General features: G+C 50.9%; 5 protein-coding genes across 5 annotated transcripts; 2 read left to right on the forward strand and 3 right to left on the reverse strand.

Moving 5' to 3' along the window:
- Nucleotides 1-21: 21 nt before the first annotated feature.
- B0T23DRAFT_123646 (uncharacterized protein) lies at nucleotides 22-3,540 on the reverse strand. Its single transcript, XM_062832075.1, has 4 exons — nucleotides 3,352-3,540; nucleotides 3,133-3,246; nucleotides 2,201-3,078; nucleotides 22-2,146 (listed from the first exon to the last, which is right to left on the reverse strand). The coding sequence occupies exons 1-4, from the start codon at nucleotides 3,393-3,395 to the stop codon at nucleotides 81-83; spliced, it is 3,102 nt and encodes a 1,033-aa protein (XP_062694451.1). The 5' UTR covers nucleotides 3,396-3,540; the 3' UTR covers nucleotides 22-80.
- Nucleotides 3,541-4,526: 986 nt separating this feature from the next.
- On the forward strand, nucleotides 4,527-5,865 carry B0T23DRAFT_123678 (uncharacterized protein). The gene is made up of 2 exons (XM_062832076.1): nucleotides 4,527-5,066; nucleotides 5,177-5,865. Exons 1-2 carry the CDS (start codon nucleotides 4,653-4,655, stop codon nucleotides 5,648-5,650), a joined length of 888 nt encoding a protein of 295 aa, XP_062694452.1. The 5' UTR covers nucleotides 4,527-4,652; the 3' UTR covers nucleotides 5,651-5,865.
- On the reverse strand, nucleotides 5,866-6,741 carry B0T23DRAFT_123679 (cell cycle control protein cwf14). Its single transcript, XM_062832077.1, has one exon. It carries the CDS (start codon nucleotides 6,524-6,526, stop codon nucleotides 6,080-6,082), a length of 447 nt encoding a protein of 148 aa, XP_062694453.1. The 5' UTR covers nucleotides 6,527-6,741; the 3' UTR covers nucleotides 5,866-6,079.
- Nucleotides 6,742-7,001: 260 nt separating this feature from the next.
- Nucleotides 7,002-7,883, forward strand: B0T23DRAFT_395080 (uncharacterized protein; the record flags this gene model as incomplete). Its single annotated transcript, XM_062838167.1, has 5 exons — nucleotides 7,002-7,044; nucleotides 7,098-7,159; nucleotides 7,295-7,642; nucleotides 7,677-7,787; nucleotides 7,872-7,883. The coding sequence occupies 5 exons, from the start codon at nucleotides 7,002-7,004 to the stop codon at nucleotides 7,881-7,883; spliced, it is 576 nt and encodes a 191-aa protein (XP_062694454.1).
- Nucleotides 7,884-8,139: 256 nt separating this feature from the next.
- On the reverse strand, nucleotides 8,140-8,810 carry B0T23DRAFT_427965 (DNA-directed RNA polymerase; the record flags this gene model as incomplete). The annotated part of the gene is made up of 4 exons (XM_062840103.1): nucleotides 8,140-8,270; nucleotides 8,342-8,418; nucleotides 8,490-8,581; nucleotides 8,640-8,810. The coding sequence occupies 4 exons, from the start codon at nucleotides 8,808-8,810 to the stop codon at nucleotides 8,140-8,142; spliced, it is 471 nt and encodes a 156-aa protein (XP_062694455.1).
- Between the last annotated feature and the right edge of the window lie 5,268 nt (nucleotides 8,811-14,078).

The following is a 14,078-nucleotide window of genomic DNA, read 5'->3' on the forward strand; positions in this document are numbered from 1 at the left end:
CTGTTGTTGCCATCATTGAAGAGTACCAGTATGGTAAAAAAACCAGTGTTTGTGTTTTGACGTATGATCAACGTCGGGATTCAGCGCTTAGGGAACCCGGGTGGGGGCTGGGGCCTTCCGCCAGCTTCGAAGCCCGGAGGTGCAGCAGCGAAGGCAGCCGAGGTGCGCCCGTATTCATTAGCCCAAGCGTTCATAAGAGCTTGCCTATTGTACTCCTCCACCTGAGAAGTGGCATATGTGTCTGCGTTTGACTGGTTGAAGGGATTTTGATGTGCGGTCCTGGTAGCCATGCCACTCTGTCCGAAGCTGTTGACCGCGTCAAACTGTCCTCCATTTCCATATGCGCCACTAGGGCTCGAGTTTCCGTGACCAGGTCCGAAGCCTGGGGGGATCCTACCAACCAAACCGGCGGACTTGGGAGCCGCTGAAACGCCGGGGTTGCGATTGGGAATAGCGTCCCAGTGGGACTTTGCCGGCAAGCCCCAAGGACTATTCACTGGCGGCAGGCTCGAAGTTGCACCCGAGAAGGACATAGAGGAGAAGGGGGAGTTGGGCATGTCACCCCACAGTCCAGGGGGGTTGCCGACAGCATGATTCCAACTGGAACCAGCCCCGCCGACATTGGACCGCTGTCTCGAATGCGAAGCTGATGTCTGTCCCAGCTCCGGCCATACGCCGCGGGGAGAAGCAGACAAATGCTTTGCGGAAGTGGACGGGATAAGGCTGGCCAGCTGGTTGGCCAGTTGCTGTTCAACGGTGCTAGGGCCAGTGGTAATGGAGGCTCCTGACGGAATTGCGGTGTTACTCATGCTCTTAGAATGCAGATACGGTGATCCATGTCCTCCCCAAGGACCGGGAGTACCACGGCCCACGGAAGACCTCGGGACGTCGTTGTCAGCAGCCGCAGGAGTGTAGAAATAGTTCCAAGGCAATTGCTGGTATCCTCTGGCAGTAGCTGACCCCGGAGCTGACCCCGAAGCAGAACCATGCCCCGAGCCAGAGCCTGGGCTAGGAGATCCGAAAGCATTGCGAAGCTCGTTGGCAGTGACAGAACCAATTCCGTACGAAGTTTCGTCTGGTCCATGGCTGCTGGGCTTCCGAGTATGGTCCGTGGTATCAGGGGGAGCAAGGAAATCGCTCAAGAGCTGATACATTTGGGCGTCGATGGAGTACTCGGAGTTTGAAGCGGCCTGGGGTGCCTTTGGTGGCCGCGAAGCAGAAGCCCGGCTCACAGCAGGCTGCATCTCCTTAGGATCTCTATAGAAATCACGATCTTCAGCAAACTCGTCAAGGCTGTCCAGGGCAACCTCCTCAATAGGTGCCGTGACAGGAGCGGCAACTGGGGCAGCCACAGGAGCCGTAACAGGGTTCGCAATCGGAGCATCCACGGGAACCTGCTCAAGTATGGGAGACGGGATATGCTCAGGAACCGGAAGTCCGGTCTCGCAGGCAGGTCGTTGTTCGACTTCAGGTTGCGCAACGGACTCCTGCTTTCCGCCCTCTGCATACGCGAACTTGGTGACCTCACGCGAACCCTCCATAAGTTTGCAAACCATGAGAGGGAAAGCCGAGCGTTCAGCAAGGTCGATTGCACAGAAGAGGACATCGAAGATGCGAGTGAAAGCAATGTCGTCTTCCGTAAAGCTGGCATCCTTGACGTCCTCAGCTCTGGGCTTCGGCTTGCAGGTGGTAGGATCATAAGACAGTTGACAGCCGTCATGAAGGTCGGGCCCGTTCAGGCACTTGATACCGATGGTTTCCTCGTCCTCGGGGAACTGGTATGGAACGATAGACTTGAGGTTGGTATCGCTCAGCCACAACTCGAACAGAACGGTGAGCGCGCGGCCGAGAGCCTTGCACATGTTTCCGTAAAGCGGCTCCAGGTAGGCCTGGAACTCCACGACGTCTTTGCTGTAGGAGCATAACCAGGTCATATACACGCGCAAAAGGGGCAGCGTGCGTTGGAAGGTGGCAGTATATCTGCTGGTCGTATCCGCTTTTCTCGCGGAAGCATCACCAGGGGCAGCCGGACGCCGCAGGATATCTTGAACTTCCTCGTGGAGGATGCGGGAGATCGTATGGATGACCCGAACGTTCTGCAACAGGATAAATTGGCAGGAGAGAGATTTCTCGGTTGTCCAGCCAGCTACGCAGCCATGTCAGCACCCGGCCATGTCGCAATCACTGAGATTTTGCTTACCTTCAACGTTCTTCTTTCCGACAACATAAGCCGTGATGTTGATGAGGACCATTTTGAGAAGAACTTTGGTAACATCGGCTTGGTTGCTCTTGGTCAAAGCCAAAGCCAAACGAGTGTCAACCTCGGCTTCAAGTTCCTTACGCTCGTTGAACTCCTCGCCCTTTGAGTAAAAGGCATGGAGCTTGACAAACCAAGAGATCATAGCATCATCACTACCCTTAGCCGCGGCAGCAGCTTTCCGCTTCCGAAGGGTTTTGAACTCGGTTTCAAGGTTGGCCGGGGCATTCGGGTGCGGCTTGTCACAGGCGATGGCGCGGTAAAAATGGTAAACAACCTCCAGATGGTTCTCGAGGGTGGCATAAATGTGTCCACTCTGATGATGGGCAAATCCAGACTCTGGCACGAGGTCATTGGCCATTGAGTAGTAAGCCAGGGCGGTATCGAAGCGGCGGTCCTTGGAGCGGATGAGGGTGCGATATCTGGCCAAGTCGCCCATATATACCATGGTTCTGTGGCAGGACGCCGTGACAAGCCCCTCTAGATTCGCAGCGGTAGCGTCGACCCTGTCTTCTTCCGGCACAGACATGTCCTCCAGGTCGGCCATGCGGGCAATACGCTTTAGTTGTTTCATGTTGTAGCGGGCGCACACTCGCTGGAGATAGCCCTTGTAGAAATATTGGGTCGTCTTGAGGAAGGCCAGATAGAGCTTCTCTATGCTGCGCTTGTGGACGGCTTGACCAGGTCCCTGAATTTTGCCGATGGCATTTCGGTAGGCATTGGTGACCATGCTGTGGGTGCTCCAGAGGGTCTGCTCGACATCCAGTTCGCTCGCCGCGCGAATGTCAGTCCAGATGATGCTAACACAATGGAGACGGTAGCTAGTAGCGTATTAGTCAAACGTGAAGTCTTTGTTGGTCAAGGACAGCTCCCACTTTTCCATTAGCTTCTCGATCTTTTGGAAGCGAGCCTCCTCGTTCGAACCCGGTCCGCCATGCTGGATGCTTTGAGTTTCCTTGTGGATCGCAGCTCGCAGCTTCTGGGCGGCCCTACGACACCGACTTGGTTAGCAAAGAATCTCCGGTGAACAGTCCAGCCAGCAGAGATATTCCACATCTAGCCAGCCATTATGCCCCGGTTCGAAGATTACTCACTTCCATGCCTCCTCGGCCGGTGGAATGGCACCTGTTGTCGCCATGATGCCGGGTTTGGGCGTAGTCGACGAGCAGTCGATGTCACCCGCCGCGGATGAAGTTGTTGTGCGGAGCAGAAAAGGCAAGTCGACGACAAATCGATGGGCGTCCGTCTGGAGGGGCGACTGGAGCCGTTATGTACGATGGTGGAAGGTGGGCGACCGAGCAGGAGTACCTATGTATGTATGCGTGGAGTTCGGCGTGTCGTAGGTAGTCGGAGGTATACCGGACTAAATGTTGTGCAAATTCCGGGCAATTGAGCATCAAGCTCTACACTAAGCCTGGACAAACCGAGATGGGGCGGTTGTACTGCAAGTGCTCCATCACTCGTTCAGAAGTTCTCTTCGGCGGATGTGCGCAGGGGGGCGCTGCGTCTCGCGGGCTGCAGGTCGACGACGGTCCGGCGATGTTGAGCACATTGGAAGGCGGGACAAAAAATTGTATGACTAGAACGGCGAGGCGAGACCCGTATCGCGGCAATCGGAGACGAGTACGCGGCGGGCGTAGTGGTGGTTGTTGCGAGGAATCCTATGCCGATCCGGTGACGCGCGCAAGGCGGAACCTCCAAAACGAAGATTGGGGGTCTGCAAAGAAAAAAGTTGGGTCGGACGGGATCGATAGAGATGCAAAAGATGACCAAGGGGATTCACGCGCGCAATCATGTGTGTGGTCCGTCCTCTCTGCCGCTCGCCAAAGAGTCGGGTCCGGGTCCTTTGACGTTGAACTGAGCTGGCCGATGTACAGGATTCCACTTGTCCCTGTAGGTACCTACACAGTAAAGTAGTACCCTAGTGTACGGCACCAACGGCTCCCTAGCACGCTAACAATGTCCCAGAGGGCAATTGGCCCGTGCATATCAGACATGATGAAAGTGGAAGCTTTCACTCCAGTGATTTTCATCATCTGTCGACATCGAATTCCACTCCAACGATATTTGAGCCTGCGTCAACTTACAATCAGTCATATGCGAATAGGTTACGTACATATCACTAGTGATAAAGAAGGTTAAACCGGATAATAGAACATCGAAGTTCTCAAACTTAAGGAGTAAGGTTGGTTGGAGAAACCACAGTATCGAATCGTTCCACGACAACCTTGCCGGTCTGATTCACTACAACCGACCTCAATATCAAATACGAAACAAAGGGTAAAGGGAGCAAGTGGTATACCTAGCCCATGACCAACAGGATTCGGGTACAAGTAAATGTCATCGCAAACATAGTCCATCAACACACCCAAAAGAATACCGAAAAGGCACAAACATGAAGCGGTCACGCGAACCCGAGGAGGACCCTCTGCGCTATCAACAAACAGTAACAACGACAACCTCTCTTTATCCAAACCAACAGCAATTGAGTGACACCACCGGGACAACAACGAGCCGATCTACCAGCGCCGATGCCTCCGAGTCACCACCCGCTGCAAAGATCGCTGGGCTAGATCCTACCGAAAGCCTCAGCCAACCCAGGATGCAGATGAAATGTTCGCTGCCGCCACACAAGGACACACTGGTGTTTTCGACATACTCCGAGTACGAATCCCATTACAACAGCATCCACACCAACCGGTGTCTCGAGTGCCGTAAAAACTTCCCCTCGTCTCATCTACTTGGGCTGCACATCGAGGAGAATCATGACTCCTTCACGGCTGTCAAAAGAGACAAAGGTGAACACACGGTATGTCCTGCCCTCCAACTTCGCCTCTTTCCCCTCCTGGTCCTGCGTGTCCTTGGCCTTGCCGAGTGCCGATTCAATGTTGAAAAGCTGACCACTAACGAACGTTCCAGTATTCCTGCTTCGTGGAAGGTTGCGAAAGGAAATGCATGACCCCCCAAAAGCGACGGATGCATCTCATTGATAAGCACATGTACCCAAAGAATTTCTTCTTCGCGGTGACACTGCACGGTATTGACGGGCGGCAGTCGATGTTGTTGGATGAACGGCGGCCGAAACAGAAACGGGTCCACAAGCCATCGGCAGCGGAAACACATGCCAGCTCTTCCGAGCCAAAGCTCACCTCCAAGTCAAAGCCTCCATCAGAAATGAAGGAGCAGATGGAAGTAGATCAGCCCGAGCCTACTCCAACATCGACGAACCCCGATGCTGAGACGACAGACCAACCGCATGAGGAGGCCGTTGAGGAGCCGGCTGACGTGGATATGGGGGACTTGGTAGGCAAGATGTCTGCACTGCAGTTCGTGCCCTCCAGTGTCAGATTTGGTCGTGGTCGTGGAGGAAAGACTGGATTCGCCAAAAGGTGACAACAGAGGAAGTGCAAAAACGAGATGTGGTAAGACTTGGGCAAACCAATTCCATTAGTACTGAGCAGTTGAAACATATTATTGCACATCCGTAGCGAAAACATACTGATACGAGCCTCACATTCCATGACATCATGACACAACGTGTTCGTATGTTTGTTCAATCTGCTCCCTCAACAGTAAGCGTCAAACATAGCTCTGCAAAGGAGAAAGCATCTTATCTTACCCTCTCCCCGTGAACGCCTCTTCCCTCTCCCGATGCGTGCTCGACAAAGAGATGTTGTTGGTATCATTATCGCGGCGCTGAACGGCCGTTCGTCGGCCCCCGACTTCTCATTGTTTCTCCACCACATCTCAGCCTTGAAAAAAGATGCTTGTTCCTGCCTTCCCTCTTCAATTTTATAACCTTAAATCCTTGTCTCCTCCTCTTCAGTCACCAGTAGCACACCCTCTGCACCCACAGCTCACGCACTGCACATCCTGGCCCTCCTTCAGCTCGGCCTTGGGCACGCGGCAGATGCACGTCGAGTTGAAGTTGGTCTCCTTGGTCTGTATGCAGCGCAGGCAGCAGAGCTTCTCGTAGCCGTTCTTCTTCCACTTCGCGATCAGCATCGCGTCCGCGTATCCGTTCTTGAGCAGCCACTCGTACAGCTGCTTGCTGATGGCTTCTTTTTCGTAGTAGAGCTCATAGATGTACCGGCTCCGCTGGTGCGAGATCTGGAAGATAGGCCATTTGGCCTGGTGCTTGGGTATGTTGTCCGTCGGGGCGTTCTGCGCGTCCTTCATCTTGTTGGCGAAGATGAGCAGGTCCTCCTCAATGTCGGCGAAACCCTCTGGAGGCGGCTTGCGCTTCGAGGCGGGGCGGATGGCGGGCATTTTGAGATCGTCGCTGGTCCTCGGTTTTGGGATTTAGTAAGCGGCGCTTGAAATAACGTGTTTTGAGTTGCGCTGATGTATATCCGCGGAGGAAGAGTATCGGAGTGTGTAATAATATTGCAATTGTTTGGTTGGGAGATGGAGACTTCAGATCTATTGAGCTGACCAGAGGATACTGTAGTGCTGTGATCCCCGGCGTAAGTGCAGTGAACTGGTTCAAAATTGCCTGCCAGAAACGCCTTGGAATTGTGGCGCCAGCGTTATTGGCCTCTTATGGTTGTGGCTAGTGCTATCAGCGCCCGCACTCCCGCTGTGGTGTGTAAGAGCACTGTGGCTTAGCTGGATGCTACCAACCCCGAACCGACGGGACTGCTGAAGCTACAAGCTGTCATGCGACGGAACGACGAATCGACCGACCTTGGCGAACGGAACGGCGACAACCTCCAAAGGTCCTCGAGTCGCGAATTGGCCCAAAATGCCCATCACACCTACCAAGTACGCCATCACCACCAGGCAGTGTAAGTGACCCCAGTTGTACAAGCTGAACGAGTAACTCTGACGGACATTGTAGCGGCAAACTGGAGCGACGCCAAGCGGAGGGTGTTCGCCCTTTATCGGCGATGGCTTCGTTCGGTACGTTACGACCGAACCTACATAGAACGAGCATTTCCAGGTTTCGACGAACACGTTGGATATCGACGTCTATAATGGGGAGAGTGCGAACAATCCCGACCGAGGATTCGCTAACCAGGATATCACATACAACAGACACCCGAGATGCAGTCCATGTACTCACTACCCCTCCCCATTTCGGTCATTCGCACCCGCATCAGGCAGGAATTCGAGCGCAACCGCTTCGTTAACAAGTTGCCCGTGGTGGATGTTCTGCTCACAAAGGGCCATGCCGACTATCAAGTAAGGCTCCACTTCATCGTCACTATCCACACGGACATGAATCAGGGGATCCCCAGAAACGGGCACAGCAGTGGGGTCTGTCCAAAATCTGGAGAACACCCAAAAAGAAGAGGGAAAGGGTTCCAGACAAGGGGTCAGAAGGGAATATCAGAGCGCTGGCGCATGTTATGCGTCGCGGCGATTCGGACTGTGATTGTTATGGTAACTTGACGCTGACTCTCCACGCGTCTATCAGGAAACCATGAACTTTTGGCGCCAGACGACTCACATGATGTCGTACTTCAACGAGGAGAGCTTCCGTGGAGCCAAGAGACTTCCCTCCAGCTTTATCGATGGCTTCCTGCAGGTAAGCCTATACATGCAGCTCTTTTGTCTTTGATGATGGCCACTTCATCGTGCGGGTAGCTCACAGTACTCTTCTTTCATCTAGGGTCGCAACTAAGAAGAGTAATAACGAAGGGTATCAATGTCAGCCTTTCCTCTAGAGCCTATGTATATAACGCAAGCCAGATGAACATCCATGGACTCAGCCGCTTGTTCTTTTATCTTCCCCCCTTATCTTGATGGCCACTCACAGCAAGTTTTCCTCTGTCTATTTTTTGTTCCCCCTCGTGAATTACTACCAATCCAAGCCCCAAAACGCCGTTACCCATGCTGGTGAAAATTAACGATGAAAAGAAAGGTGAGAAACAAGATGCTTAGGCAGACGCAGCGGCCTTCTTATCAGTGAAGTCCTTGCGCGCCTCAAGGAACTTATCCGATACGACGTCGCAAAGATCCTGAATGTCACGCAGACCCTTGCGGAGTGCCTCGACAGCAGTTGTTCCCTCTGCATGTTACTGTTAGTTCACCTCTCTATTCATGGGTCTCGCTAAGAAGTGGACGAGTAAGATCACGCACCATAGGTCTGGATTCTGACGTTCATTTTGGCTTCGGAGGGATGAGGAATGGCGTAGGCGCAGAATTCGACATCAGGGCTGTGAAATGGTGTTAGCACAGTCACAGCTCAGCTCATTAAAATGAGATAAGTAAGGCTCCCGGTACTCACTTCTTCATGATGACGTATCTGAGCGCGTTGCCAAGGGTATGGTTCTCATCAAGGAACTCGAAAGAAGCGGCCGTGGGCGTAGAGCCAGGAAGCTGTGCTCAGGTGTTAGTCTCGAGTCGACATGAATTCATCATGGAGGATTTCACGTACAAGTCTAACTTTAGTACCCTCTCCCTCCTCATACTCCTCATCTCCCTCCTCTCCTTCCTCGCCCGCATCGGCCATAGAGACATCATCCTGAGCCTCCGGCTGGTGAGAAGTCGGGGTCTCCTTCATGGTAACCTCCTCGCCCTCGTCGCCGAACTTGGTGATCTTGCCCATTTTGACTGTAGTGGTTGTTGGTGACGTGAGTAACCGGGAACTGAAAGATGACTTGGATCTTTGGGTAAAGTCGTTGTTATTCGATTGCGGAATTCTTCCAGGAACACACGGATGGGTTGAATTCAACAGTCGGCGGCGCGCGAGTGGTGAACAACAACCTGACTGAGCCTCTATTGCCTCTGTTATCGGAGAAATTTTTAGCGTGGAAAGAAAGAGTTTATCCGTCGCCAAGAATTTGGTACATAAATGCAAGGTTTCGCCCCCCACCAAGAAGATGGAGGCGGCTGAAAGTTAGGCGAGCAGCTACTACCTACCCCACCTGCTGCCGGGCATTGGCCTCTTCCCGCGTTCCATTGCTGAGGATACTCCACCAAGCTGAGATGAGCCTTTGGAGTTTGGACTTCGCAACTCCACGCTGGGGACTTGAGGTCACTCGGGTTCAACATTCACTTCCCGGACTCAGACTCCAAATACTTGACTTCACACTCGGTCCACTGTTCAATCGGCCAGTCTTCCCGGAATTTGAAAAAGCTCTTTTGGTGTTCACGTATAGCAATCATTTCGTGACCTATATCTTGGGATTGCGAAACTCTCAGGCAAGAACACCCTCGATCACGCTGACGATTTACCCCCAACTCTAGAACCCGAGGTTCCTGCACTCTGTACTACTCAAATCATCACCATTCCCTCTTCAAAATGACTCAGTGGTAGCTACATTGTACTGAAAGGGTTTCGGAGCCATCACAAACTTTACAGTTTCTATGGCATTTTGATACGCTCCGCAAATGCGAAATCTTGACTTGAGACAAGGACAGACTTCACATGAGGTCGTCATCCGTCTCCGGTCGTCAGAGAATGAGAACCAGATAACTCCAAGTTGACGAAGCTTTAAAATATTGTTTTGAATATTAGGGGGTAGGGAAAAGGATTTCAACAAGGATCAAGAAAGATGGAAAAGGAGAACAGGTACAGAGAGTGACGCTCGCGGTACACTGGGAGGTGGAATCGAAGGCCATTGTCCAGAAAGTGACATCATGCACACCATCCTCGATTTGGATCTCTGCTACAAGTCAGTATATCGTCTGTTATGCGGCAATCCGAGTGTTTCTACAATGTGTCGTCGGTCCGAGCAGTATCAGGCTTATGGTCTTCCCCAGGACAATGTTCCGGTTTCAGGTACTTGACCTTCTATACTGTTGATAAGGGTTCAAATGACGTAGGGGCGTTGTCTGTATGTTTCTATTTCTTGCCTAATTACTTGTCTTTGGACCAAGTCTAGGTGTGTATCAATTGTTGCCCGAGATGCGGCGGTTCCGATAGTTGGTAGGCACTGCACCTGGCCATTGAGGTGGGAGGTACTCGCTGGGACATGAAACGCCTACTCCCATTTCCTTACAGGCATTTTAACTATTCATCTTCAGTGCGTTGATACTTGGTAGTGCCAAGTGATGACTGCCTGGTGAGATGGCTAGGTATATCTTGAGAATCACTATGGAGGACTCGACAAACATGGCTTAGCTACCGTTTCAGGAATTATATTACTAGAATTCGATTGCAAATATGTAGCAACTGTGAACTTATTGGAAAGCAAACGGCAAATATACCTAGTATCACCCTTGGTCATTGCTTGGTGTTCGTCTCGTCTTTGTTGCAGATCGAATCCAATTCAGAAGCTGATCCTCATCCTACTATTTCTTTATTTCGAATCCAATGGGTGAGCAATATTGCTCTCTCTGTCTACAATATACTTGAGTTTTGTGGCTCGATAAACAGTTCGTGTGTTAAGGAGCAGGAGACAAGATGTCACAACGTTGGGAACAGTCTACTCGGACTCTAAGATGCATCAAAGCCGATGGGGTGGCGTAGTTATAGTATCATCGGATTGTTAGAACCCAAGTTTGTTTTCCACAAAAGCATCTCAACCTCTCATGTATTTTCAGTCGTTTCCAGGTTGGAAACTGCAACGAAACAATATCATGATTCGAGCTATTGATCCTGTTGATTGTATTCCAGTGCCCTCACAACTCGGCAATGTACACCAACCTCTAATCCGCAGACATCGACCGATTCCCAGTTTGGCAGCCGTTACACAGAATCCAGAAATAGGGGTGTTTCTTCAAGTCACTCATCGCCGGCAGACCTTGGGTATAATCGATATGGTCACAATCACCCATCATCTCCACCTTCCCACAGCATCCAACCAAAGTTCATCAATCAAGAAGAACAAGGGTGTTGTTTCCCTTGACTAAGTGGTAGAAATGATGGAAGCCAAACCTCATGAAAAAAAAAAAAAAAAAAAAAAAAAAAAAAAAAAAAAAAAAAAAAAAAAAAAAGGCGACTGCCAGATACGTAGTCAGTCCAGCCGGCTTATCACAACTTTCATCATACCAGCCCAGCAAATAGCCGTGATCCGTCTACCTTATGAGCACGTCATCTGTTCACCGTTCTCTCACTAGCCAGGGCCAAGATCATCATGTAGAGGTAAGGACCCGTTCGTTCCTGGGGAACAGTGAACAGGTAATTCCGCGGCTCGCCGAGCCGCAGATACGAAGAGATCACGGGCTAGGTAGGGGCTGGTTACCTCTATGGTGTACAACCCAGCCCTGGTTTGTTTGTTGGTCTGGTACAAAGGATCCAAAGCTTTGATAGATCTAGAAAAGCGTGCGGGTTTATATCGCGTAACGCTTTGAGACTGTTATTTTCCGGTCCTGAAGGCCTTGGAGGAGATGAAGAGCAATATAAGGAGATACCTACCAGAGGCTTTTGTAGTATTACAAAATCTTGCCATTGTTCTATGTCACTTGAACCGGAACATAGCATTTCTTTCGCAGAATAATAAGAACTCTGAAGCTTGCCTGGTCCACCTATGAACGAAGAACCAACCAGCCAACCAACCAACCAAAAACATAAACAACATAAAATTAAAAAAAAAATTAAAAAAAAAAAAAAAAAAAAAAAAAACCAAGCAGTGTATTGCAGTGTAGTCCTGTTTGACTTAAGACAATGCGGTGAGCCGGGAGTGGACAGACATTGTGGGTAGGGGTTCATTGGTAAACGTGTCCTATTTCTGAGCGCGTAGTCAAGTTGTCTACCACGTCGGCTGGTCTTGAGAGGCTGTTGGCAGATTTATGTTCAGTTTGTGGACCTCATTGTGAAGTAACGTTGTTTCTCCTCTCTTCATATTCTGTACCGTCTCCGTCCTTCACCTAAAAGTAACATGAGTCGTCCTTGGATGGAATAGCTACGGTTTATTCCATCTACCGCAAGAACGAAATCATTGTCTTTCTCGGGGATTTTGTCCATTCGCGGAACAGGGGCATCCAATTCAAGTTGCAGTCTTCGAACATGCTTGCATATATTCCCCAAACCCAGAAGACCCAGCACGTTAACGGCATGGTTTAGTAATCAAGTACAATGAGGCTCAAGCATGTAATGCTACCAGTTTCATCATACCCTTTTTGGAGTCCTGCACGAATCCACGTTACCGTTGCGTGCTGTCTCTGCTTCGAGTGCGGTGTTGAAAAGGGATAAGTCTTGGCTGGAATGCTCGTCGGAAATATCAGCATGCAACGCTTATTAGATGATGCCTGGTGATATCAGAGGGCATCAAATATTGAAGCCAACACGAACTGGTAATTAAACCCTGAAAGCGGGAAGTTTTCGAGCAGCCGACAGCCGAATGGGGCTTTTATATGGATGGTGGGTAATAGTGAACGAAACGTCTCCGTATCCGCGATAGAGACAAACAAAAACTGAACAAGCAATGTTCAAGTGATATGAACCTCGCTATAGCAACGTCATATGTATCTCTCATTTGAAGTATTTTTTTTCTTTTTCTTTACTACCTAACACCGACTGAATGGGTGCTGTCCCAGTGGGTTGCATCTTGTGCAGATTCCTTCTCATCATCACCACGCGAACCATCTGATCCAGGCTGGCCAATGTGTTCCAGTGAGCAGAGTTATAAATGGCAACGAGTTCCGTGAAAGGCGAGCTCGGCGCGGTCGTGAATCCCTGGATTAATTCATTTGTTATAGATTGGCTGGTGTGACCTTGGCCGAGGATAACGGTAATTGTATGAGTCTGCTGTCCAGTCGTTCAACGGTCTGCCCAGACCAAGCTAAGGGCTTTGTGACATGATGGTCGACGGCTTGCTGCACGACATTCATTATTTGATGCACAGACTGTTGCCGGCGTTAATTGTTCCGGGGCCTCGGGGCCGCCAAAAGAGGGATTCCATTGGGCCGACGTTTGTGGCCGTTTCATACCGTAGTAGTGGCAGAAAGATAGGTATCCAAAGACTGGGATACTCGTTGAGAGTTTTCGATTCTTGCGGGACGCTAGCGAGAGTAGCGTCTATACTCCTTTCGTCGTTCCATGCCCTTTTCCTCTGGCCTGAAGCAGCTGGAGGCCGTCTCAGATGGACGAACTACATGCTGTAGCAACTCATTGGGAGTAGTCTCAGACTTATCATGAGCAGCATAAGGACAAAAGAATGGGCAGAACAGGATGACTCTGACCGCTCGAACATGGACTAAGCATCAAATGTATCACCGTAGGAAAAACCCGGACCAAACAAGACGTTGGACGGGTGAGAAATGTGAAATGTGACCCCTCCGTATGGAAGTGCCCGAGATCCACCTAGGTAACCGAGCGATCCAGACGTCCGAGATGGAAATTCTTTTACTGTCGCAGATTGCGAATTTCATGGGGGAGGTGTCCACTTACAGTACGTACGTCGTGCAGTTACAGGTACGTGTCAACGCACTCGTCTCCGCATGCTTCAAGATATGTAGTGTAGTATGTACAATAATCTATGTGTATCTTCTGTTCGTGGGGGCGAGTTTACTCGAGTCTGACTTGATAAGTCATGGGGGCGATACTTGGCCGGGAAATGTTCCATGATGAGTTGAGGACGAGCAGATCGAATCCTTGATATCAGCTTTTACTTTCAGATGACAATGAGAGAGCTGCCTTCGTGTTCGTCGTGTGGGTTGGGTGATGTTTGATTCATTCGATGGCACTTTGGGCACAGGCGAGCTCGGACCGGATGTTTAGGTGACGATGTGCCCCTCCTTGGCCGTCCTCTCTCTATCGTTGACGAGTTTCAGGTGAATCGGGTTGGCTGGTCGGCCAGGCTGCGTTGTGAGAGAATGGAAGCAGGCGATGGTGGGGGAGAAATCCAGAACCCAATCAAAGACAAGGACAGCCCAAAGCTCAAGACGACCCCTGCAGCCCCCCTCCCCCTTTCCCCATCACGCTAGATTT

This window comes from Neurospora hispaniola (genome assembly GCF_033458365.1).
Source record: "Neurospora hispaniola strain FGSC 10403 chromosome Unknown B0T23scaffold_3, whole genome shotgun sequence".
Classification (NCBI taxonomy): domain Eukaryota; kingdom Fungi; phylum Ascomycota; class Sordariomycetes; order Sordariales; family Sordariaceae; genus Neurospora; species Neurospora hispaniola.

Excerpts from the sequence above, each read along its gene's own strand:
- B0T23DRAFT_123646 (XM_062832075.1), bottom strand. The coding sequence starts at position 3,395 with ATGGCGACAACAGGTGCCATTCCACCGGCCGAGGAGGCATGGAA. Across the intron at positions 3,079-3,132 it reads ATCGAGAAGCTAATGGAAAA|CTACCGTCTCCATTGTGTTA; the intron begins GTGGGAGCTGTC and ends ATACGCTACTAG. Across the intron at positions 2,147-2,200 it reads CGGAAAGAAGAACGTTGAAG|CTGGCTGGACAACCGAGAAA; the intron begins GTAAGCAAAATC and ends ATGGCTGCGTAG.
- B0T23DRAFT_123678 (XM_062832076.1), top strand. The coding sequence starts at position 4,653 with ATGAAGCGGTCACGCGAACCCGAGGAGGACCCTCTGCGCTATCAACAA. Across the intron at positions 5,067-5,176 it reads GAGACAAAGGTGAACACACG|TATTCCTGCTTCGTGGAAGG; the intron begins GTATGTCCTGCC and ends CGAACGTTCCAG.
- B0T23DRAFT_123679 (XM_062832077.1), bottom strand. The coding sequence starts at position 6,526 with ATGCCCGCCATCCGCCCCGCCTCGAAGCGCAAGCCGCCTCCAGAGGGT.